Source organism: Tupaia chinensis, unplaced genomic scaffold, assembly GCF_000334495.1.
Source record: "Tupaia chinensis unplaced genomic scaffold, TupChi_1.0 Scaffold138491_1, whole genome shotgun sequence".
Taxonomy (NCBI): domain Eukaryota; kingdom Metazoa; phylum Chordata; class Mammalia; order Scandentia; family Tupaiidae; genus Tupaia; species Tupaia belangeri.
In genome coordinates, this window is record NW_006198387.1 from 285,251 (window position 1) to 311,394 (window position 26,144).

The following is a 26,144-nucleotide window of genomic DNA, read 5'->3' on the forward strand; positions in this document are numbered from 1 at the left end:
GTTTTTGTTGTTTTTGGGGGGGGGGGTCAATAGGTCTCAGGTCTCACTAGTCCAGTCCAGTGACATGATGGGCCTCCCAGTTGAAAAGTTGGGATGCCTGTGCTTGGAGGGTTACTGGGAGCTCAGGTGTCTGGGAATTCCAGAGCCAAAGGAAGGCCTGTCTCTGTGACATTGCCTCTTCTGGCACGTTCCCTCAGGACAGTGGCTGCCTATGCATCAACGCCAAGGCGGAGTTGCAGTGTCTGACCTGGCCTTTCTCTCTTTCCAGGTTGGCACAACCACTCATCCCGGCAATCCAGAACTCATCACTTTTCATGGTACACACTCCTTTCTTCACTGTATGTTTCTCTGGGACATGGCTCCACCCAGAGCTCTGAGGAGGGTAGTTTCCATTTGCCCAGTTGGATGCAGACAAGGTGGTCAGGAAGGTCTGACTGCGTGTGGTGGGAGGGATGGCAGCTGAGCCGAAGCTCTGGGGTTGGCACTGTGTTTGGTTTTGTCACACGTCTGTCTAGTCTGCATGTCTTGGATGAGCCCCTAATTAGCAGGAAGCACTCCACTTGTTCACTCACTTTACATTTGTTCATAACATTCACTGATGCCTACTCTTGTTTGGTTTGATGCCCTGCACTAGGCTGAGACAGCTCAGGTCTGCACTGTTCCTGTCCCCAGGCCTTTAGAATCCATGAGATGAATCTAACCAAAGACCAGTCACATCAATGCAGGGAAGGGCAGTAGGCGATCAGAAGACCCTTGCCTCAAGGTGTCCCTAGCCCAGTGGCATCAGCATCTCCTGGGAACTTGTTAGACACGCAGAACCTCAGGCCCCACCTAGACCTGCCAAATCAGAACCTGCATTTTAGCAACTTCCTGGATGAGGTGTGTGCAGAGCGACGTGTGAGAAGCCTGACTTAGTTCAATTAGTAAACGCCAGCATGTTCGCAGCCCCACGTAGGAGCTTATCTACAGCACATCAGCGAGGGGCAGGCCAGGAAACGGGGGCTGCAAGTGAGCAGTCACTGGTGCCTCAGTCCCCAAGCACCTTTTCTTGCCATTTGTCCCCCTTTTTATCAAGGTGTCTGAATACTTGCAGCTTAACAGAGGAAGGGTTTTTTGTTTTTTTTTTTTTTCTCCCAGTACTCCCCTCTAGCTCAGCTCTGTCACCCACGCCTGCCAGGTGTGGTCTTGCTAATGATATCCGGCCTCGTGGTTTTCTGCCACTTGTGGTTAGCAAGTTTAAGCTGTTTTCAGACTCCACGCTCAGATCCAGTTCTAGGCTTACCTTTCCCCTGGTGTGATGTAGACCTTGGGGAGCAGGGGCTGGAGCTGGATTTTCTTTCTCGATCTCCAGTTGTTTCTCCGCCCTGTGTCAGGGAGGATGCAATGGCCCCTAAGAGCCAGTCGTCCTCCTCCTTACTTGTGAGCCATTATTCCTGCTCCCTTAGGTGAGCAGCCCGGTGGTGAGGAGCTCATTGTCTTCTTACGTGATGACCTCTGTCTGTGGCCTCTGTCCAAGTCCTTAGTTTCATGCAGCCTCCCCCCAGTACTGGTGAGGCCTCCTTGCTCACTCTCTGCCAACCCTAGCCGGCACCCTCTGTGCCCACATTCCTGTCTCCCCTTTGGTGAAGCTTGAGCCCCCACATCTTGTCTGCATATCGTGGCCATCTCTAGGCTCAACAGCATGGGTGAGCTGATATGTCACACATCTTGGGGACCATAAAGTCGAAGGTCCAGGGTCTGTCATGTCTATCAGGTGGGGAAAGGGAGTCTCTTGCCTTCCAATATGCTGGTCTCCTAAAGGTTCTCTCAGTAGCCCCTCACATTTGAAGTGCTGGGGGAATGGTGATGCAGGCAATAGGGTGCGACAACATGATACTGGAGCCATGTGGGAGGCCCTGGTTTGGGTCCTAGGTTGGCTTGAATACACTGGGCATGCTGGTGATCCTGGCTGGTTGGGAGACTGGAGAGGAGGATTGTGGTGTGGTGAGACCCTGTCAGGAGTACCTGTCTTTCTCTCAATGAATAAATAAGCTTGAAAAAAAAATAGGAGCTGGGGAGAAGGCAGGGATATACTTCCAGTTCTGCAGAGGCAGTGCGTTTTGCTAGTCCCGAAGGGAGATGCATCTCCCAACTCCTAAGTAGAATGCATGGCACTCTGAGCATCCTATGCAGGCACTCCTGGGAGGTCCCTCTCCCCACCCATGCCACCATACTGCACTGGTGATGGGGAGGAGACTAAAAGATTGCTCCAACCTTGGGCCTCAGTCTCCATTTACAAAGCTGCCCAATAAAAGTTCACTGTACCCTCTGCTGGGCCCCATACACTGTTGGTGTCTCTGTAGTAGAGCATATTTCACCACGCCTTGCATTACTCCATCTCCCCAACAAGACTGAGCTTTTTTAAGATCAGGCATCATGCCTGATGTATCTACCTCTACCCTCCCCATCATTTAGAAAAAGATTTTATACTCACTGATTTTTCAATAGGTCTTTGTTTCCATGGACTTTGCTAAAGGAGTTACTCAAAAACTTGCCTCAGAAAGGTTTCATATACGATGAAGATGATTTTCATTCTTTTTTTAAAATGTGTATGTGTATTTGGTTGCAGGTGTTAAAGGAGAGAAAGGATCCTGGGGTCTTCCCGGCTCAAAAGGAGAAAAAGGCGACCAGGGGGCACAGGGACCACCAGGTATCTGATTCTTATTGTAGATCTGGCCTTGGGCTTTTGTTCCTCAGAAATGCGACTGAGCCAGAGAGTTAAGATTACTTACATTACCACCTGGGCCACAAGTTCCACAGAGTTCTGGAGGGAGCACGAAGGAACCACATCGCGAGAGACTGGAAGTCCTGATCATTCATGTTTCACATGCAAAGTCAGCCCAAGGAGAGCCAGGGACTTGCCCAAGATCCCACATGTCCAGGTGGCTGGGCTCAGATTAGAAGCCATTGTGCCACCAAGCTCAGCGCCCACTCTGTTAGCAAACCAGTGAACGGTCACTTCCGCCAGGAAATTACCATGGATGCTGACCCGGAGACTCATTTTTAAATTTCTGAGATTACGATTGTGAATCTTACCTTTCTTTTTTCAGGCCCCCCAGTTGACCCAATTTACCTGAGACATTTTCTGAACAGTTTGAAGGTGAGTATTTCTCCATTCAATGTTCGGCCTGTGTTTCCAGTTTCTTGGGTCTATGTCAGAGACTGGGTTCATCTCACTCTGATTAAAGTAGTCCTGTGTTCTCTGCCTCTCTAGGGGGAGAATGGAGACAGAGGGTTCAAAGGAGAGAAAGGAGAAACTAACGGCAACTTCTTTATGTCGGGGCCTCCAGGCTTACCTGGAAATCCAGGCGTGGTGGTGAGTAATGACTTCTTTGAGTCATCTTCCCTGAGGTCATCTGGCTTTCCCTGAAGATCCCTAATGTGCTTAGGCAGTCAAAAGGTCAAGGGTCAGTTGTAGAACTATCAGATAGAGGCGGGACTTGGAGACTGGTCAGCTTTCCCCTTCTACTTGCTGGTTGGTGGAGAAGTTGGTTGAGCCCTAAGGGAAAAGAGAACCAACCAAGAATATGTATTTACATTTAGATAACTCCCAGAGCACTAACACTGCTTTATTCATGTAAATGGTGGAAGAGTCACTCAATGCAGAGTTATTAATGATAACCACATCAGATAGTGGAAACAGAATGGAAGGTGAGGGAGATACTTTTAGAGGGACTAGTTGGTCCTTCTGAAATATCATCGTAGAAGGAGCCCCTAGATAGACAGTCCTAGGATGAGATGTTTTTCCAGTCCACAAAGAGAAAATTAAGGTATGTCTCCAATGAGAATGCTACCACAGCACTAATCTCTGGTCCCAGAGCTGTGGTCCCAGCAGAGTCAGGGTCCTACTTCTAGCTATGCCTTTAATTAATTTGCTTTGTGATCTTGGACAAGACCTGTCCCTTCTCTGGCCTCAGTTGCTTCATCTTTAAAACACAAAGGCTAGATTCAGTGATTTCTAAGTGTCCGCCTAATTCCAGCATTCCCTGGGGTGGTCTGTAGTGTCTTTCAACCTAAAGACCACCCTGATGCCTTTGAAGTCTCATGCCACCTTGAACTATGGTCAGGAGTGAGGATAATAGCAGCTGATACTCACTGACTTCTTACAGAGGTCCTCATAAAAGGAGTAGATGGGGCTTCTAGTGGCTAATGGTGCATTTTCCCCTCTCTTACTATGCACTTGCCTTGACAGGGCCAGAAAGGGGAGACTATCATTGGGCCCCAAGGACCCCCTGGTATTCCTGGCCTACCTGGCCCACCTGGCTTTGGAAGACCTGGTGCCCCTGGACCACCAGGACCCCCAGGGCCACCAGGACCTCCAGCTATCCTGGGAGCAGGTCAGTACTGTGAGCTCTGCCTCTACTGTTGTGCTCAAGGTCTCCATCACTAGGGGACTGTTGAAGCCACGTTGTCTAACAGGGCTGTGAACTGGATGAGCCTTCTTTCTTTTCTTTTATTATTTTTTTAAAATTGAGATGTAATTCCCACATCATAAAATTCACCATACAGCTCAGTGACTTTTAATATATTCACAAGGTCATGCAGCCATCCCCACTGTCTAATTCCAGAACAGTTTTATCACACCAGAAGGAAATTCTGTACAAATAAGCAGTCATTCTGTTTCTCTCTCTTCCCCTCCAGATCTTGGCAACCCACAAACCTACTTTCTGTCTCTGAATTTGCATATTTTAGACATTATATATAAATGGAGTCAAATGATACATGGCCCTTTGTGTTTGGCTTCTTTCATTGACATAATATTTTCAAGGTTCATCCATGTTTTAACATGTATATATAATTTGTTCTTTTTTGTGGTCAAATAATATTCCATTAGATGGATCTACATTTTGCTTATTCATTCATCTGTTCACAGATATCTACTTTTTGGCTATTATGACTACTGGTGGTATGAACGTTTATACAAGTCTGTGTGAATGTATGTTTCAGGTCTCTTGAGTACATACCTAGGAGTAGAATTGCTGGGTCATAAAGTACCTGTATGTTTAACTTTTTGAGAAACTACTAAACTATTTTTCAAGGTAGTCATAACATTTTGCATGCCTACCAACAGTGTATGTGGGTTCCAATTTCCTTTTTTATATCTAATTATTTTATTTAACTTTTTATTTATTTATTTTAATTTGACTAGAGAGGGACAGAGAGAGAGAGAGAGAGAGGGAAAGTGAGAAAGGAAGCCGCTAGGCCCAGGACTCAAACCACTGTCAACCATGTGGGAGTCCAGTGCTGTCAACCACCACACTAACTGCTAGCCCCTCCAATTTCTTTTCATCTTCTCTGACACTTATTATTACTATGTCTTCATTATATCTTTTTTATTACAGTCATCCCAATGAGTATGAATTATCTCATTGTGGTTTTGAATTGCATTACCCTATTGACTAATGATGTTGAAGGATTCATTTTATGTGTGGGTGGAACTTTTCTGGCTTTTTCTTTTTTTTTTAGTGACTTAGAGACTTTAGAGGCTAGCTTAAGGATCAGAATCGATTCTAACACGTAAAAATCTTTTCAGCCCTTGAACCTCAGTTTCTTCCATGCAAAATGGGTGAAATGAAAGAAAATCCCCATTCATTGAGCATTCACTAAGTGCTTATGACTTTACTACATTATTTTATTGAATTCTAACAACAACCTTTCAAAGGAGGTATTAGCACTCCTGTTTTATAGATGAGAAAAATCAGACCCAGAAACATTTAGAAACCTTTCCAAGGTCACACAGCTAATAAATGGCACCAACAGGATTAGGACCCAAATCGGTGTAACTCCAAAGCCTGTATTATATCCAATATGCACACAGTGGAAAATAATGGTGGTAGCAACGAAAGCATGACTGCATAAGTTTCTGTTGGGTTGTATGAGCTAGGTAGGGTGGAAGCACACTCGGGAGGAGATCTACAGAGTCTGGGGACTAGGAGTGTGATGCACAGAAAGTGACTTTGGGGCAGGGCTTCAACTTAGCCTCAGATCTTTGGGCTGCAAGTAACAGAAGTGTAACTCAAACTAGCTACATGTGAAACTTGTTCAAAGGAAAGGGAAATCTTTTGGGAGTGAAGGAGCAGCAGGACCTCAGAACATCTGGATCCAAGAACTGCACCCCTGCATGGAGTCTCAGGCCATCTCTTGTCTCATCGTCTTTCTGTGTGCCGGTTCTATGCTTCCTCACTGCAGACCACATCCTCTGCACAGTGGGAAATATGGTCACAGACAAATGACAACTCCCTCCATCAGCTAGAAATTCTTGACCTTCTGTCTCAGCTTTCATTTGAAAAGTTCTGGAGTGAGACAAGTTCCAGGGAAGGATTCTGATTGGCCTGTTTCAGGCCAGGTGTCCACCTTGGACCAATCACTTATGTCCAGGAGGTAGGATCACATGAGAGCATGGAGGCTTTTTCTGGAACCAAGTGGTTGTAGCGGTGAAGGGGATGATCCAAAGACAAGATAATGAAGATACTGGTCCTTTAAAAAAAAAAAAAAAAAAGACGGTGCAGTTGGCATAATGGCTATGTTGCTGGACTCCCATGTAGTCGACCGCAGTTCGAGTCATGGTCCCAGTGGCTTAAACTCACACCAGGCATGTGTGCATGCATGCCCAAGATCCCAAGAGGAGAATGGAGGAGAAGGGATTGTGGCATGGCCATCCCCCTTTGGCTGGGGGGCGGGGGAACAATTTCTCGCTTCTGTCTCTCTGTCTCTCTCTGTCTTTCTGGTGAGCACACATGCCCTATAACAAAAAAATAAACCTCTCCAAAAAAATCAAAAGGTACTGGAAGGTCCAGCAGGTGGCATGTTGATTAAGGCTCTACATCCCACCTGGCTGACTGCTATTTGAACTCTGGTCCTGGCAACTTGAAAATCACACGAGGCATGTGTGCATATGTACCCAAAACCCCAAGAGGAGAATGGGGGAGAAGGGATTGTGGCATGGTCATCCCTCTGGGGGTGGGGAGTGACTTCTTACCTTTCCTCTCACTCTCTCTCTGGCAAGTACACACAATCTTTGGCAAAAGCCTTAAAAAAGAAAGAAAGAAACAAGGTTCTGGGTAGATAAAACCAGAGGTGCCCACACAATCCTGAAGGATAAGTGGAAGTTGCTGGAGATGAAGACACATTGCTTGGTAAATATAGGATACTGAGAATTTGTTGTCCATAGCAGGGGACCCCAGGACACCTTATTTCATTGTACAAAGGTCACCCGTCACATGATGTATGGCAACTCACAGCTTACAAAACACTTCCATAGCCATTATCCCATTTAATCTTCTCGGCAATCCTAGGAGGGGATGAAATGGGATATTATTATAAAACTCACTTCACAGATGAAGAGGCTCAGAGAGGTTAAGAGACTTGCTGAAAGTTACAAATACTAGTAGGAGGCATGTCTGGGAACATAGCCTAAGTCCTCTAACCTGTCCACTTGACATTTACCACCCATGTGTGGATTTTCATGTCCTGTGTTAGAACTGAAGACTTGCTTGTGATGACCTGTGAATCCCACTGTGTAATCTTACTGAGACTTGTTAAAAACATCCTTAACTCCGCCAAGAGCTTTGAGGGATTTGGAAGAGATTGAGGATTAGAGAGAAGGAAGGCAAAGGGATAGCTATAATAACCCACCTTTGCGTTCACCTGAAGTAAGAACAGTAAGGACTGACTCCCACAGAGATCAAGCAGGTGCTGCAGGGGTCTGTCACTCCCGTTGTTTTTGTTTGTTTGTTTGTTTTGTTTTGTTTTGTTTTTGTAGAATTATATGTGTGTGTATTTGGGGGGGAGAGGGCAACAGCCTTGTTCTGAGTTTTAAGGGGACTATGACTGTTCAAAAGCTAAGAACCCCTGGTTTAATGCTGTACAATTTATAAAACACATCCCTGGTTTGTATTTTATTCAGTGTTGAGCACAGCACAGTAAAGGAGAAATATCTCTCTATCTTACTTTGAAGATGAGGAAATTAGTTCAGGGAGCTTGCAGTTTCCCCAAGATGACACAGCAGGGAATTGACAAACCAGGGATTGAGTCCCGTCTCTTGGCCGCAAGGCCAGGGCAGCTGTTCCTGCACTGCCCCAGCCTCCTTCCTCAGCCTGGCACCTTCTCTTCCTCTTTCTCAGCCTGCTTCCTCTGTTCACTGGTCACATGCTTGTCTCTTGGGTGAAGTCAGTTGTAAGATATTTTTGGATGCAAATGTGACAGAAAATTCAACTGAGACCAACCTTTACAAACAACAACATAAGAAATGTGTTCACTTATAAGACTGAAAAGTCCCAGGCATGTCCTGATTCAAGGTGATAATCAAGAATCCCAGGTCATCCCCAAACCTGTCATTGTGGCCCGCGTCACATGCTGAGTTCAGAGCACCCAAGATGCAGTTGAGGGGTAGGATTGCTTGCGGCACTGTAAGTGGGGCTGTGAACACATCTCTCAGACGTCAGCTGGCACCCAAGGCATTTTTCAGAGAGGGTGTTTTTTGGTAACTCCTCTTTTCTTCTTGGTCTTAGCTGTGGCTCTTCCAGGCCCACCTGGCCCACCAGGACAACCAGGGCTTCCTGGATCTCGAAACTTGGTCAGTATCATTATCAACGTATAGTCATCATTCCACTTTAGATATATTGACTTAAAACTCTGGCTACTGTCTTTAGGAGCTGGCACCTTTTTTATTTTGAAATTAGGCCTCTGTGACATAGAATTAGCGTAATTCCACAAACAGTAGAGGGTATTTCTTATCTCTTCAGATGACTTACTGGGCAAAAAGATATTAAGACATCTCTTATTTAAGGTTCGATCTTGGTATCCTTAACTTACTAAGCTATCGTAAGAACGAATCATAGTCTATCAAAACACTTAAGCCCAAGAGTGTAAACGATGTGGTCCTTGTGCTAGCCAGATTTACCCTGGTTAATTCAGCCACCTCTATCATGCCAAAGGCTGTCCCTTCTCTATACTCTGCAGCTTGTGGGAGCAAGGTATAGTAACCAAGATTATTATAATGCATAGCAAGATGGAAAAATGCTTCTCAACGATGTCAGGAGTTCTAAGAATGCTTTTTGATCTTTGCCAGATTTTAGTTAGAAAACTTGGCTGCCAAATGAAAGAACTGCCCATTGGAGGACAGACTTTTGCTATTTGACTCCTCTGGGGGATTTTTAAGCCATTTTGATGTACAAAGTCATTATCTTCAAGTCGTGGTGAAAATTAATTTTTTATGATCTTTCTCAGTGAAAATGAAAAATAACTCTCTGGGCTGATATTTCTTTGAGACTTGATGCTACTCAATAGATTTTTTTTTTTTTTTGCAGCTTCTAAATCTGTTCTGAGATATGCCAAATGGCTGTCTAATCTTTGGCAGTTTTCTACACAGAGAAATTACTGGCCCTCATGTTCTATTCTGTATTTAATACCCAGCTAGGCAAAAAAGATTTAAGACCTAAGTATAGTTACTCACTTGCTTGCATTTCTTATTCCAAATAAAAATAAATTTGAAATTCTTTAAGGAGCAGCATGAGGTAACACTGCTTAGCTGATGCTAGTGCCACCAACCAGCTTGGAAAAGTGGAAGTGGCAGACCTTACCGATGATTTTGCTAATCCCCAAACCCACCAAGAACTGTTGACAGTTTTGAAATGTCTTTGTACTCACAGAATATTATCTTCTTTAAATTCATTTATTATCATTTCGATTTGTGTTTCAAAGTAGTGCATGTTTTTGTTTTATCAAAATGAATGATGTTCTCTATCTCGACGTGGTTCCGTAAGGCTTTTCATTGACTATGAAGGGAAGGCCCCTGTAGGACTTTGCAAGAAGCCAGTGTATGAGATGGTGCCACTGCTCAAAGGGTAACAGTGATGTTGTGTTGGGGATTTAAAATGATCTGGCAGGTGACAGCGTTCAGCGACATGGGTGACATGCTGCAGAAAGCACATTTGGTTATAGAAGGAACATTCATCTACCTGCGGGACAGCGCTGAGTTTTTTCTTCGCGTCAGAGATGGCTGGAAAAAATTACAGGTAATTCCTAAACTTTCTTTAACAGACTACCTCCACATACCTTCTAAAAATAACAATCTACTCCCGTAAATGCCATTTTTCTGTTTAGAAAACAGGTACTTTCTTACTGATGTTTCTTTTTAATGTGCCGTTTTTCTTAAAGCTGGGCGAGCTGATTCCCATTCCTGCCGACAGCCCACCACCCCCAGCACTTGCCAGCAACGTGAGTAGTTTCCCTGCCTTGCTGCTAGCTGCTGCTTTACCAGCATTTCCCAACTCCCTCCTGCTCTCCAGCCCCACACTCTCCAAACCCTGGATGGCCACGTCTGTGTAGTTTAACTCGGTAGAAACCCAGAAGTTGCTGGTGCAATGGAACAGTCTCACAATAGTGAAGGGAGAACTGGACCCAGTGGCTGGAGACCCACCATTCCCATGTAGTAGCTGGACTCTCCGGAAGAAGAGACTTGACCTTAGTTGATTCTTTTATGAGATTACTGATTGGCATAAGCAATCTAGAAGAATCTTTTAACTTTTGGCACTCTCTGCCCTGTGAGATTATGAGCAGCTGATAGTATTCACCATTTAGCCCTATGGCAACCCTCTACCACCCCCATTTTGCAGATAAGGAAACTAAAGCTTTGAAGCAGTGACTTGGCTTATTAAGTAGGCAAGTTGGCTATTAAATACGGGTCTACTGCTTCCTTGGCTCAGTGCTCTTTTTCAAAGTCTTGAGAATATCCCCTCCCTGTCTAAGGATGACATTTCCATTTGAGCATGAAACTCTTCACAGTTAAGAGTCACAGCTAAAGACAATGACACACTATTTAAAGTACCTGAAGAAACATTGCCCTTGCACCTCAGTGTACTCTGCAGAGCAGACTGAGTGCATATTTAGAACTGTTTCTTTTCTTCTTTTACATAACAGCCATATCAGCCTCTGCCTCCACTGAACCCTATTTCAAGTGCCAATTACGAGAAGCCTGCCGTAAGTATAATTCATGCTGTATTCTGCAGACACTGAATGTGTGTGTCTGCCACATGCTAGGCCCCAGGCATTCAAAATGCAGGCTAGTGAGAGAGACAAACAAAATTAGACAGTTACAGTACAGCGTGGTAAGTTGTTCGAGTGAGGCAAACACAAGGTGCTGGAGTCCAAGGAAGGTCAAAGACGTCTGCCTGGAGGAGGTGACGTCCATTCCAAGACCTAAAGGACAGTTGAGTTCAAGAGTGAGCCCAGTGGGAAAAAGTGGATGGGAATTCCAGATAGAGGGACGATGGAATAGAGGTAGGCCAGGGAAAGCACAGTTCCTGTAATTGCAAGTATTTCAGTCTGGCCCAAGGAGAAGAGCTCAAGGCAGAAAAAGGAGAAGGTCAGTCTGCAGAGATCAGTAAGGGTAAGGATTAGCCATCAGGGGCCTGTGAGCCAAGCTAAGGATTTTGACCTTTTCCTGCAGGCGATGGAGAGTTTCTGAAGAGGAAATGGGTATTTCAGAAATTGCCATGATTACAGAGGACATATGTGTTGGAGGGGCCAGGACCAGGTAGTCCAAAGACCAGTTAGGTAGCTCCAGTAGTATCTGAACTAGGATCATAAGCAGTGAACTTAGAGAAAAGTAGGCGGCTTAGAGAGACATCAAGGATGCCAAGTGACTACCTCAGTCATTGATGGGCTATGGGGTGGTAAGGATGAGACAGAGCAGGAATGAAGCATGGTTAGCAGAGAGGTCATGATTTCCCTTCTAGGGATCATTTTATTGCTGGGATTGAAAACTTTCACTCTTTGTTAGTGTTAAGTGAAGATTTTGTGCAGATCATGATGAGAACCTCATGGCCCTCCATCAGAGGATATGCAACTGGTTTGGCAACTCTTGTTCCCACGAGTAGTCTACTTTATTACCTCCACAAGACCACCCTCTGCAGGGGTGCCTCCCCCTTCACCCCAACCCCACACACAGACATAGGTTACGTGAGCTTTCCCACAGCTGTGGGTTGCCATACACTGATTTGGGCCACAATTCTAACAGCTGCAGAGCTCAGTACTACCTGCTCAATTCAGTTTGGGAAGAGACAGTCTATATGCTCTTTTTTGTTTCTTTTAGAATTATTTTATTTAATTTTTATTCATCATTATTTTTATTAGTTTTTGTATCTGACCAGACAGAGACAGAGTGAGAGAGATAGATGGAAAGTGAGAAAGCAAGCCATCAGGTCTGGAACCTGAACGGTGGTCAGGTCAACTCGCCGAGTTCAGTACCTTTAACCACCATGCCACCTGCCGGATCCTATATGCTTTATCTTGAGTCAGTTGCCCATTCCTGGTTCGGTCAAGAGTAGTAGCCAGCAGAATCAGGTAGAAGGTCTAAGGCTACTTCTTTCAGCAAAGATTGCAAGGCTATTTTTAGAGAGCAAGGTCTAGGCTTGAAAGACACCAGATATGTTTCCCATGACACTGCCATTCACCAAGGAGGAGCTTATTTGGAAAATGGTGGGTGTAAGATGCCTGTAGGACACTTGAGTGGAGACCACCAGGAGGAAATAGGATATGAAGCCAGAGAGGAAGAAAGAACGCCCTCTAAGCAAAGCGGTAGCCAACAGTACCAAAGGCTGCGAAGAGTTCATAAAAAGAACGAAAAGATGCCCTTCAAATTCAGAAACTAGAGCAAAATATTTCAGTGTCTGTCAACAAGATTGTAGTTGGTTGAGGAGTAAGTGGGAGGTGAGCCAAGAAGAAGTAAGTATAGGTAACCCTTCCCCAAAGCCTCAACCTAGGGCAGTAGCTAAAGGATTTTTTTTTTTTTTTTAAAGAGAGATTTTTGCCATAGGGTGCATGCATTTACTGGAGAGACAGAAAGAAAGCGAAAAATCATCCCCTGGAGGTGGTGACCATGCTGCAGTCCCTTCTCCTCCATTCTCCTCATGGGATTTTGGGTACATACACACATGCACCAGGCATGAGTTTCAAGCCACCAGGTCCAGGACTCGAAACACTGTGAGCTAAGTGGGAGTCCAGCACCTTAACCACTACACCACCTGGAGGCCCTGCTAAAGGAATTTGTAATAGTATTTTGTACATTCAAAAGTAATGCATAGTTGGGACCATCAGATGGCATAATTGTTGAGTTGTTGGACTCCCACATAGTCGACCACGGTTCCAGTCCTGGCCCCACGACTTTAAGCTCATGCTAGTGCATTTGTGTGCAAAATCCTGAGAGGAGAATGAAGGAGAAGGGGTTGTGGCATGGCCAACCCCCTGAGGGGGTGATTTCTCACTTTCTGTCTCTCTGTCTCTCTGGTGAGCACATGCACCTTATAGCAAAAAATCACTCTTAAAAAAATGCATAGTCATTGTAGAAAATTTTGATGCTACATAAAAAAGCATGAAGAATAGCAAATCACATGTAACTTTATCAAAACTACAGCCACCCACAAAATAGCTATTTTAACATTTTGATTGTTATAGCATTATTGTCTTCATAAAAGTGTTACATATTTTTTATAATGATTAAAGAAATACAAATATGAGAGCACAAAAGCCCCCAATCTCGCCATTCAGAAACCATAACATGGACATTTCTGTGTGTCTCCTTAAAAAAGAAGCCCTGGCCTTGCCACTACATCTTTCTCAGGCGGCCGGCCACTGCTCTTGGAGAGTCCTCATTCCATCAAAGCCTCTTGCGGAGGCCCTTTGATGCACCCCAGTAGATTGCTGGCCGGGGGGATGACAAGACCAAAGGGCCCTTCCCTTGGGTGCTGGTGTCACCAGGTACATGAGAAGGAGGAAGATGGGGGTGGGGCAGTATAGCCAGATGGTAAGAGCATCAGTAGGGCAGAGCATGTGCGTGTGTGTGTGTGTGTGTGTGTGTGTGTGAGTGGGGGGACTAGACATGGTCATGGCTCGTGAGTGAGCAGTGCACCACCTCCCCCTATCCACCCCGGATGGGAATGTAAAATGTTCAGTGCTGATACTGGGAGGCTTTTCGAAGAAGCCTTATCTCAGTGGGGAGCAGGGTGGGGGCTGTGGGAGCTTGCTGTGTGACCTGGACCTCAGACTTGAGCATGGTGATAAAAGCAGACCTAGGGGTGAGTAAAAAGAGAGAGAATAAGGGGAGGCGGCAGGCCGAGTCTGTCCCCTGCAGAATGGGCAGGAGGGGGGCAGTGAATGGGGAAGAATGTCTAGGGAAGTGCAAGGGCTAGCGCGGCAGTCCAGTCATCGTAGCCCAGGGTCAGGCTGCTGACGTGCAAGACACTGAGTGCCGGCCCGCAGAGCTTCGTTTGGATCTGAGAGAAGCACAGACCACCACCTGCCTCACCACCAGGGCTCACTTTCTGTCCTTGGGCTTGGCTTAAGGTATTTTAAAAAGTGTCCTTTTATGGCCTCTTGTGCCCCATCCTGCACCAGGCCTCCCCAGCTCTATAATGACGAGATTGAAGTTACTCCTGAGAAGAGACTGAAGAGGGGAGATGAGTATACCCAATTTGGGGATAGACTCCAGAAGGTATGGCAGAAAGGGCTGGGAGAGAGGGCAGTAGAAGGAGGCTGAGTTTGGGGAGCAACAATTCGGGAAAAAACAGACTGGACTGGCTTCGATTTGGGCTGCTGCCCAACATGGCAGGGATGTACAGCTGGAATTACTGGAGGCCCCAGTTTCTAGAGGGATCTATCCTAGCACTGTTAGTAAGGAGCATCGTCCTTTTCCTTTCAATGCCTTTGGTCCTGGCTCCTTGTGTGAGCAACCCCTGGCCTACTCCTGAGACAGAAGAAAGGGCCACAAGCAGATGGCTCAGTGAAGCTCTGGGACCCAGGACCAAACTGGCTCAAAACCCCTGTCTGAACTGGAGCTTGGGCAGGCCTGGAAGACTCCGACATATGGCCCGCTGGCTGGACTTAGGTCTCCGAAGCACTTTACTTGGTCCTAGCACTGTTGTTGTTCTTATTTAAGAAAGAAATTTCCACCTCTTAGAGCTGTTCAGATTGCTGAGCAGAGACCCCAGCTCCCCACCCCTGGAGATGGCCCAGCTGAGACTGAAATTCTTTCACACGTCAGGCCGAGGTTGAATAAGAGGCCCCTGACGAGCCTTCCATCTGAAGAAGTCCGAGATCTTCTGGGGCACGTGAGATGTCTGACGAGCCTTCCATCTGAAGTCCGAGATCTTCTGGGGCACGTGAGATGGCTACGGGGTGAGTGCCTGTGCTTGCCCTAAGTGCACGTCCTTTCTCTCACTTATTTTTTTCAGCTGCACTTGGTGGCTCTGAATGCACCATTTTCTGGGGACATCCGAGCTGATTTCCAGTGCTTCCAGCAGGCCAGGGCTGCAGGACTGCTGTCTACCTACCGAGCGTTTTTGTCTTCCCATTTACAAGACCTCTCTACAATTGTGAGGAAAGCAGAGAGATACACCCTCCCGATAGTGAACCTCAGGGTAAGAATGCATGTTGTCTCCATTGTCTCCACAGGGACTGAGGTAGTGCCATCCTGCGACTACAACAAGAGTGGGCCCAGCCTGGGTGGCACTGTCCTTAGCGTGCTGGATTGTGGTGGTGGAGGCCACATGGCTGACCATGGGCTCTGATCCCTGACGTGGAGATCCTAACAAGCTAGAGGGCTGAGGGAAGGGGATCTCAGCATGACCAGACCCTGTCAAGCAGGGGTGCCCTTCTCTGTCTCTCTCTCTCTCTCCCTCTCTCTCTCTCTCCCCTCTCTCTCTCCCTCTCTCTCTCTCTCCCCCCCTCCCTTCTCTCGTTTGCACATATACATGCACTCTCTATCCCGAATGAATTTAAAAAAAAAAAGTGCTGGCCAGGCCTCGGTCTCTCCCTGATTGGCTGTGTGGCTTTGGGCAGGTCACATTCCCTCTCTGGACCTCAGTTTTCTCATATTTAAGTAGCCCTTCCTGCTCAGATGGTCTAGGTCACTCGGGGTAGGTAGACAAGAGGGATAATAATAACCTCTTTGGTTTATGTAGCTTTTTGATTGTTTATAAACCACTTTATTGCTTAATAGTTATTTCCAATTAAAAAAAAATGGAAATTACTCTCTTTTCAATTTGCCAGATGAGAAAACTGAGGAAGAAGGCAGTTTGCCTGAAGTCACAACAAACTAGAACTGATGTCCTTAACTCCTGCAGCTGGGGCTCCTGGTTCCACCAGAGGATGCCTTCAGGGGGGCATCAGCCAAGTAGCACCAGGCCGTAGCAGGGAACTCTGGCAGAGACAGTCTGGTGCTCTCTGAGCATCTCAGCTCAGAGATGACAGATATTTTGCTGCCCCTTTTGCTGGTAAGGCAGGGCCTCAGAGGACCCCTTGTTTATACCATGGACATAGCCGAGTCCTTTGAGGCTGTGGTGGGACAGCTACATTTGCTGCTCAGACACGTCCTGATGACTGACTAGATCTCAAGGGACTTTGAGACCTTTGGTCCCTGTGACTCCAGTACTAGCTTGGAACCTTGAGGTCGGTGAGTTCCTTTCTGAGTCCAGCGCGTCCTGCCTCTTCTCCTAGGGCTCTGTCCCACCGTTCCACCTTCACCTACTACAATTATGTATGTTCTTGGATCTCTCCACAAGACACTAAGTGCTTTCAGAAAAAGACTAAGAAATTCATCTCAGTATTACCCCCAGTATAGATTGGCACAAAGCTAGGCGCAACCTTGATGTTTAGTGCATATGTATACAATTTTAAAAATGATAATAAAGGCGCCAGCAGGTAGTGTGGTGGTTAGAGGCACTGGGCCCCCACAAGGCCGACCACAGTTTGAGTCCCAGACCTGGTAACATACTTTCTCACTTTCCCTCTCTCTCTCGTTCTGTCCCTCTCTGATCTAATTAAAAATAAAGTTAAAAATAAAGTTAAATAAAATAATTATTTTAAAAAATAATATTGAAAGTATAAAGCACACTTTGCACCTGTAATAAAAGGAATTTCCATAAGAAATAAAACAGGAAAACTAAAATGGTTCAGGAGGAAGTATAAAATCAAACCACAAACATTTCTCAAGGTCCTGCACTGCCTAGGCTCTGCGATTGGGATGGGGTCTTTAAGGCAAGGTGGCATTTGGGCCTTAAAGAATTTTGAGTCAAAATCTAGTCTATCTGCAGGCCCAGGGGATAGTGATTCTAATGTGGCATTTTGTCTTCGCAGGGCCAAGTGCTTTTTAATAACTGGGACGCGATTTTTTCTGGCCACGGAGGTCAGTTCAATACGCATGTTCCAATATACTCCTTTGATGGTCGAGACGTAATGACGGATCCCTCCTGGTGAGTCCGGGTGGAAGCCCTCTGCTGTGGTAGGACAGGCAGTTTTAGGAGGCCCGCTGACAATGGGATGCCTTTATCAGCTGCCCCTCTGGGATGTTGCCAACACAGACCTACCCTGAGGCAACTGAAGACTGTGGAGACAGCTTTGGCCTTGGAGCCAGAGACCCAAATTCAGTAGCTCAACTGGGCAAGGACTCTGTTCTCGGAGCCTCAGCTGCTTTATCTAGCCAATGGGGAAGACAGTCATGTCTATCCCCTAGGATTGTTATACGATTAAAACTGAGTATGTGTGAAAACATATGCATGCAGTGGGCACTTAATAAGCGGCAAATGATGCTTTTCCTGGTAATGCCGTAATGCTCCACTGTGAGCCGCACTTGAAATCTTTGAGAACCGTGTGATTTTTCCAGAATAGAACAACTCAGCAAACCTTTCCTCAGTATCTACCCTATTCCAGGCCCAATGCTAGGCCCAGAAGGCACACACAACAGGGACTACGGTCTACAGGGCAGGGGAGGCACAGACTAAATGTGACTCTAGGCAGACTACTGGGCTGATAAAATGTAGAAACAGATAAGAGCATAGAGGAAATATTCGTTTTTATGTAGGGGTGAGAATTGGAGAGGGCTTCCTGCATGAGGAGGCATTTATTACTTCTGAAAGACAAGAAGGGTATCACTGATCTGAGAACTAAAGGGAAGCTACTCCAGATGAAGGGACCCCATGAGCAAAGGCTCGGATTCACAAAAGCAGAGTCTGTTTTGGAAAACGACTAGTTGGGTATGGCTGGAATAGAACACACCTAGAAAGTTGGACAGAGCAATGAGGCTGGAGGGGTGATTCAGCCTCAGGCCACAGAGAGTTAAATAAAGAGTTTGACCCGATTCGCTAGACTTATATCAGTCTGCTTACCAAGACACACCACAAATAACTGTCATTCAAAACATAACAGAAGGTCCAGGCTGCTGGCACCGTCGGTGGCAAACTGACCTGTAATCCTGGAAGGCACGTGGTAGACCCTTGTTTTGGATTCCCAGGGCTTGAAAACATGCTGGGCGTGTGTGTGCATGCCCAAGACCCTGACGAGCTGGAGAGCCAAGGAATGGGGACTGTGACATGACAAGATCCTATCGAGGGGTCTTCTCTCTCTCTTTTGCACACATACACACATGCTCTCTGTTATAAATAAACTTTCAAAATGTTTCCTTAAGTAACATGATAAAATTACCTTGTAGGCCCCAGAAGGTCGTCTGGCACGGCTCCAGCACCCATGGCGTCCGTCTCGTGGATAAGTACTGTGAAGCGTGGCGAACTGCGGACATGGCAGTCACGGGATTTGCTTCCCCACTGAGCACAGGGAAGATTCTGGACCAGAAAGCATACAGCTGTGCTAATAGGCTAATTGTTCTGTGTATCGAAAACAGTTTCATGACAGACGCTAGGAAGTAATGACCTTCCGATGATTCGAAAGAGTTTCCCGATTTTTCTTATGTGAAGAGTTGACACTGAAATCTAAAATGTTTAAATGTTGTAAATATTACATTTTTTAAAAAAATTACACACTAGTCACATCAGCAACCAAAGAAACATACCTCAATACACTCAAAACTGAAGACAGAAAGGACTTGGATCAAAGACAAAATCTGATCCAGATACTGGTGCTAGATCCCGCAAGAGACCCCACGCAGTGTGAACACGTCCCAGCATAGGGCAAGTGGAAAATAAAGTGGGCGTGTTGCCCGCTGTGGCCCTCAGAAGGCAATTTCTCCCTTTTCACCATGTTGCGGAGTGTAAGATGTCCTACATGTTTTCTCACAAAGTCGGTGTTCAGAAACATTACCCCCGTCTAAGTTATACACAGATCAGCTTCTTCATCCTTTCACATACATGTGTCATTAGCAACTGCTGCGCATCAGAAACAGAACTGCTCAGATGATCCTATTGGTGTTTTCTGTTATGTTCAGACTTTACTGTTTATTCCCTAAAATACTATGGCCCTCGTGCTTTAGGAGTTTTATATTTTTATGCAATCATATTGTAGTGCAACATCCGTTTATAGAACTCTGACTTGCTGGAAAAGTGGAAACTGCAAATGATCAGAAACTAGAAAAGCAATGGCACACAATTACTATGTTGCCCTCGATGTCTCCCTCATCCCTCCCCCACCACCCCCCGATGTTATGACTTCTGTTTGGCATTTCTTGATTTATAAATGCGACTGGAACAAACAGGTTCCTAGGAGGAATTTTTGGAGGAACATATACCTTCATGCTGTATTCTTTTATTTTTTTTTTCCATGTAAGTGAACATAAAAACATCTTTTCCGGGTGCTTTCTTCTGCTTGACTTTTCCCCTACTTCCTTTATTTTCCACCACTGAAGTGGAAGGCAACCTGGGGCGGGTTCATCGGCTTGTCACTGCTGCTTGCCATCAGGCCATGACCACAGAACTGAAGGGCTTTCCCATCATGCTCATCTGTTCCTGCCCATTGTCTCCCACTTGGTTGGGACAGTGAAGGGGGGACAGGAGCCCCAGCATGGGATTCTACCACTGTCTCAGTGCATGACTGAGCAAGTCGCTCTGTCTCTCGAGGTTTGGATAAGACAAGCATTATATCAGTTCCCAGTTATTAAACATCGAACTTATTTTATGTCGCATTCATTTTTCATAACGACACTGCAAGGTGAGTGTTTCCGTCTCTACAGACTCAGGGTCTATCTCGCTCCAGTGTCCAAGACTTTCTAAGGAACCACTTCGCAGTTTGCCTCTTTGCTTTCTCCCGGCTCCAAGTATGCAACTTTCTGGCTCTTGGTTTGGCCCTGTAGGAGAGATATAATCACTAGGCAAGAGGCATGCTGGGATGTTTCCTCTCATTCAGCTGGGCTGGCCCAAAAACTCAACAGAGTGAAATTTCCCTCATAGTTTTTGAAGTAGGAAGGAAATTGAGGAAGAAAAAAAAGCAGCCCTTAGGGGCTTCGTAAGTGGAAAAGTGGTGGAACTCTCTAGTGCATTACGGAATGAAGACACAGAGGCTGGCCCACTCCAGAGGCGGGCTGTTGAGACTGAGTGGTGAGCCTGGGGGTGCTTGGCATAGGCAAGAACCACTGGGCCAGGGGGAAGGAGGCTCTTGAGGTCCTGAAGTGCAGATGCTGCTTGTTTTGGCTAGAGCACACCCCGGCCCTGGACCACAGAAGGCAGGGTGGGATTGGGGTTTGGGTAGGACCCCAGAGGAAGAGATATCTGTTGTTAATGCCAGCAAAGAGTTGGGTCCCTGCCCTTGCCTCGCAGTTCTCTACATGCACTAAAGGAGGAAGAACCAGCCATTCCAGAAAGTGGGCCTGGCACGTAAGACTCTTCACTGAAGACCCATCAGTCCCCATGTGAGTTTTCTTGTCACATCCCAATGGCCACCAGCTTGGCGTCCTCATGGTCACTTAGAAAAACCACATAGACATCTATGCAGGCTGTGCTGTTTATGGCCTGACCCATCTCACTCTAGATCTAGCCTGGCCCTTCTGCCAACGACCATCGCATCTGTGACATCCTCCATTGAACTGCCTGCTTTTTCTCATATCTCCCTATTTATATACCTGCTGGGCTTAGCCTCTGAATCCTGTCACACAGCTGAAACCATGACTGAAGGGTCTCTTAGCCTCCATTCAACTGATGCCTGAAGTCTGGAATGTGCCCGAGGGCTGGAAGCACGCTAGCACTCTCAGGCCTAGTAAGGGAGGGAAGCTTTGCCAGGAGTATGTGATCTGTGCAGCACTAGATTGTCCAGGGTCCCTGTTGCAGACCTTCAAGGTTTGAAGCATGCAACATTTGAAACCCCGTATCTGGGACCACAACCAGGACAGAAACGCTGCCAGCCCATGTCAGGAGCCAGACTCAGGAGGAGGCAGGTTCTGGAGGGCACAAAGAAAAGGACTGAAAAGGTATGGGAGGTGGGGACAAACAGCATGGAGGAGAAGGTCAAGGGAATTCCCCCTGCCAGCCAGGACGTGGCCACGTGATTCTTGGAGAAGAACTGAGGGAACAAGGAGAATAGGCCACAGGAGCCACCTCAAATTTCTTGAGTCCTTTGGATTTTATGTGACTTCTGTCACTTGAACCTATAAGAGGTGTAAACAGGATGCAGCATGGAATTCTGGGTATGGCTGGCCATCCGCAACAGCTGAGCATTAGTCAAGACACTGTATTAGTTGGTAAAGAAAGCTTAATACAAATTAACAAGCCAAAAAAAAAAAAAAAAAGGAGAAGGTATTGGCTCATGAAAATGAGAAACGAGGGGTACAGAGACACAAGCAACATGGCGATGTGGTTACTTAGTTTGTTTTCTGTGTGTGTGAGAGAGAGAGATTGCCTGTGTCTGTCCTGCCTCCTGCTTTTCTCTGTATGTGGCTCCTTCCTCCAACTGAGGATAAGACTTCTTCATGTGGCAGGGGTAATTAGAGACAGCTCCAGGCTTATATGATTCTGCCACCCCAGAGAAGACCACAGAGGAGAAAGAAGACTTTCCTTCCCCTCTGGGATCGTATTAATTCCTTTAAAGGACTCCGATTGGTCCTGTGCGTGTTGTGTGCCCATGGCTGTGTTTGGCAGCCTCCCCAGAGATGAGTCGTTCACAAGGAACAATTCTTCCACCCAATGCACTGGGGTTTGCATTGACCAGAAAACAGGAACACAGAACGAATGTTGAGGACCAAAAAAGAAGATTCTATCACACACAGTTGCAGGGAAGGGCTGAGTGTGGGGAGGCTGTGGTACAATGGTAGGCAGAGGTGATATCATGCCAGACTTGAATTCTGGGGTAAGGCTCTTAGATGTCATCCTACAACTTGTTGGCACATTGGAAGGACTTTAGGAAAGAGAGATGGGAGCAGATCCAACGTTTGAGCTGATCACTATCAAGCAGATAATTTGTTTATTCATTAATTCCTCCAGAATATTTCTTGAATAATAATTTTGTAGATAGGCCTATGTTTGAGTTTGGCAGTACAAAGACAAATGATGCCCTTACTTTTTAAATATGCCAAGCTGGTTTTGTTGTTTGTTTGTTTGTTTTTTAATTTTGCTGTGGGTGCATGTGCTCGCTAGAGAGAGACAGAGAATGTAAAAGTGAGAAAAATATTCCATAGGGGATAGTCACACTGCAATCCCTTCTTCATTTCTCATCTCTTTTGGGATTTGGGGCATGTATGCACGCATACCAGTGTGTTTTTCAAACCGCTGGGTCCAGGACTTGAACTCCTCATTTGGGTATGTGGAATCCAGCTGCCTCAACCACCCCACCACTGGTTGACCCTCCATTAGCTCATCCTAAGGCCACAGAACATTTCAGATCTTACGTTTATCTTCCTCTGCCCCTCCCCCACCCAACTCCTTGGAAACCCTACCCGGTGAGACAAGCAAGTGTAAGTGTACCATCCTTATCTACCTGTCTAACCTAGCAGCTGGAGCAGTACCTTCTTGGTTACTCCTTGACCAAGACACCACTGAGTCTCTGCAAGGTCCTCGATAGACACTGCCTGATTGTCCCTTCTTGCCTCCCACCTTGTGTCCAACTTACATGGTGGTTGAGTTTTGCCTAGCCACATACTCATAGGTAGGTTACCAGGAATTTCCTGAAAAGAATCCCCTACAGTCAACCTTTCCCTGCAGCTCACTTCTTCATCTGTAAAATAAAGATAGTAATAGAGACTCCTGTCCTCGAGTTAATTTGTTGGAAGCAGTAGGAATGGGGTTCTGGTCCCAAGTAAGCACCCAGTCAGTGTTCACTATCCTCAGCCTACCCCAGGTATCTCTCAGGAGCTGGGGACTGGTGGGTGGGTGGTGGGGGGGTCCTTTTCCCAGCCTTGCTAGACTGAGTCTTCAGTCTGCCTGGTTTGTTCCTCTCCAAGCCCAGGTCTGTGATTCAGTGTGCACACGCCGGTACTATTCTTCCTGCTTGGTGAATACCCACTTTCCCAAGCTACAGAGTACGCTGGCTACCCTGCCCCTCTGCTCCTCCTCCCCATAATCCAACAACTAAAATGTTATTATCTGGCTCAGTAGGGGTTCCAGGACTCAACTCCAACACTAAGGCTGGATTCCTTCTGATTGACAGGAACATGTGCTACAAGAACTGTTAAATAATCTGCTTATCCCCCTGAGACTTGGAGTTCCCGGAAGGACCCAGAGCACCCTCTCATCTGCTATGTTGGTGGGAGGAAATTGTCTACCTGTCTTCTTCCAGACTTGCTCCTTCTTCCTGGTTCTTTTTTTGGGGGGGCGGGGGAGAGATTTTCGCTATAGGGTGCATGCGCTCGCCAGACAGACAGAGACAGACAGAGAGACAGAAAGTGAGAAATCACCCCCCAGGGGGGATGGTCATGCCACAATCCATTCTCCTCCATTCTCCTCTCGGGATCTTGGGCATGCACACACACGCGCCCGGCGTGAGTTTTAAGCCACCCGGTCTGGGACGTGAACTGCTGTCGACTACGTGGGAGTCCACGTGACATAGCCATTACGCTAACTGCTAGTTCCCTTCCTGGTTCTTTTCTCAGTGGAGGTATCCCCATTCAGCAATTGGCCCAGGACTCACTTAATTACCCATTCATTCAGCACACATTGGCTGAGTGCCTGCTTAGTAGCAATAATTAACAACAGCAATAAACCATTGAGTAGGTGCTAGGAAGTTCAGCAGAGTCAGGATATTGCCATAACGACTACTTTGATCTTTTGAAAATGTTAAAATATTTTCAAATGCCTTGGGGAACCCTTGCTCTGCTGCACGTCCTGGTCTTCCTCTGAGACGTGTTCTGGCTCCTGCCTTACCCTTTTGCTGCTCCCACCCTCAGGCAGATCTCCTGGTTGGAGATAATCCCGGGAAGCACCAGCGGGGGGACTGGGAAGTGAGGCAGGGAAGTAAAGGCAGGTTTTAAAGTGGACAACGAATCACCACTGTGGATGACTAGATTATACTCTCCTCTTCAGATCACTGGGACCAGTGTAGTCTGGCACCTCAGAGTTTCCAACCAGAGGGATGAGGGAACTGTGGCATTTGTACACCAACTCTCGTCAGTCATTAAAATCAGGGGAGGAGAGGGGTGCTGCGTTCAATTCCTGTACTTCTGGTCAGCCATGCACAGGCAGAGTGGACTCAGGTAGGCTCTAGGAGGAGAATCTGATGCCATGACCGGGCAGCTCTTGTAAGAAGGTGGCATGCTTACAACTTCTTTGTCCTCACCTCCGGGCTTTAGCGGGAATTCCCAGACAACAGGAGAAGTCACACTGAGTATCAGTTCCATACGAACAATGGAAAGGAGGCAGACTTGGAAAGACCCAGGGAGTGTTCCAAGGAGGAGGAACAGTGAATGTAGGGGCCTTGAGACACAAACCAGCTCTGTAGTCTAGGGTGTAAAGGGGGCTGGCAAGAGCTGGAGCAAAAGTGAATGTGGAAGAAGACAGAGGGAGGGCAGATAGGCAGTTGCTGATACTTAGTCCTCGTAGACCAAGGTAAGGTGTTAGAGTTTACATCTGTTGCTCTGAAAACTACTAAAGGTAACTTACAGAACTGAGCTGAGTTTTTGTTTGTTTTTTTTTTTTGTTTGTTTGTTTTGAGACAGCTAATTCTATAACTAAACATAGCATTATGATATTTTCCACTGTCAGAAAAAGCGGAAACAACATTGACTCTTTATACACCCAGAGAGCCTCCCACACTGCTGCTGCTAACATTCATTATTGAGATGGATACAACTACCTAGAATTTTGCTCTCTGCAGATCTAGGTTTAATAGCACATGATCTGGCTTTTGTATTGGTAAGAACTGTCTCCTGATGCTGAAAGGACTGGGTGGTGGTGGTGGTGGGGGGTGATGCAGGAGTGAATGGACCAGCTGATAAACTGTTGCAGAGATTTAGCTGAGGGATGTTTATGTCTTGGGCCATGGCTGAAGCAGTAGAAGTGGAAGGAATGGGCAGATAGAGGATGAATGTAGCAGGAGGAGCCTTGCTGAAAGGTCTTAGTATGACAGAATGATTTTGGGGATTTGGGCCTGGCCAAGTGCCTGGATAGTGATGTCATTTCCTATGTGAGAATGATTCCATAAGGGCAAGATTCATTCATTGTTGTTGGTTTTCTTTGTTATTCTACTCTTAGGTCTAGAATAGTAACTACTGCTTAGTAGGTACTCGATAAGCATGTTGAATAAATGAAAAGGGAATAGTTTGATAGGTAATAGTTGGGAAGCTGATGAACATACTATGAACATACTCATAGTCTTGCCACCTATGACTGAATGATACATTTAACCACTTCATATATGTCTGCAGAATTTCCACTAGAAAAATGCTAAAGAAGTGGGCCAGTCCCATAGCACAGTGTGTAGGCCTCATGCACTGGGAGCTGGATCCCACATGGCCAACTGCAGTTTGAATCCTAGCCTCAGCAGCCTGAAAACTGTACCAGGCATGTGCATGCATGCCCAGGATCCTGACGGGATGGAGAGATGGAGGAAAAGGGATTGTGGGGTAACCCACTGGGCAGCACTTTCTCTTTCTCTCTCTGGCAAGCAAGTGTGCCCTCTGGCAGTAAAAAAAAATAAAAATAATTAAATTAATTTTTTAAAATTTAAAGGGAAAAAGAAATGATCCGAGTCACCATCTAAGAACCTATATCCCTACCTTCTGGGCAGAAACAGACAAGACTCACATCACTAGCAGAGAGGCAAGTCATTTTTGTCCTCCTATGGGTCCCAGCTGAGCTGAGCTGCGGGAAGGAGCATGTCCACCTTCCTTGCCTCAGCAGTTCTGAAGCTCTGAACAATGAGAAGGTCTGTACAAACTGTGGGCTGTGTTGCACGATTCTGCT

The 26,144-nt window shown here is 46.3% G+C and overlaps 1 protein-coding gene across 1 annotated transcript in view; it reads left to right on the top strand.

Annotated features, from left to right (window-relative positions):
* Positions 1 to 19,934, top strand: part of COL15A1 (collagen type XV alpha 1 chain) — a 122,423-nt gene extending 102,489 nt beyond the window's left edge. Inside the window, exons 30-41 of the mRNA XM_006161378.2 lie at positions 269 to 317; positions 2,609 to 2,689; positions 3,090 to 3,139; positions 3,254 to 3,355; positions 4,232 to 4,376; positions 8,550 to 8,614; positions 9,927 to 10,055; positions 10,198 to 10,257; positions 10,960 to 11,019; positions 15,270 to 15,455; positions 17,173 to 17,288; positions 18,524 to 19,934. Coding sequence (XP_006161440.1) covers positions 269 to 317; positions 2,609 to 2,689; positions 3,090 to 3,139; positions 3,254 to 3,355; positions 4,232 to 4,376; positions 8,550 to 8,614; positions 9,927 to 10,055; positions 10,198 to 10,257; positions 10,960 to 11,019; positions 15,270 to 15,455; positions 17,173 to 17,288; positions 18,524 to 18,737 — 1,257 coding nt within the window. The 3' untranslated portion in view covers positions 18,738 to 19,934. The remainder of the gene's footprint in view (positions 1 to 268; positions 318 to 2,608; positions 2,690 to 3,089; positions 3,140 to 3,253; positions 3,356 to 4,231; positions 4,377 to 8,549; positions 8,615 to 9,926; positions 10,056 to 10,197; positions 10,258 to 10,959; positions 11,020 to 15,269; positions 15,456 to 17,172; positions 17,289 to 18,523) is intronic.
* Positions 19,935 to 26,144: the final 6,210 nt, after the last annotated feature.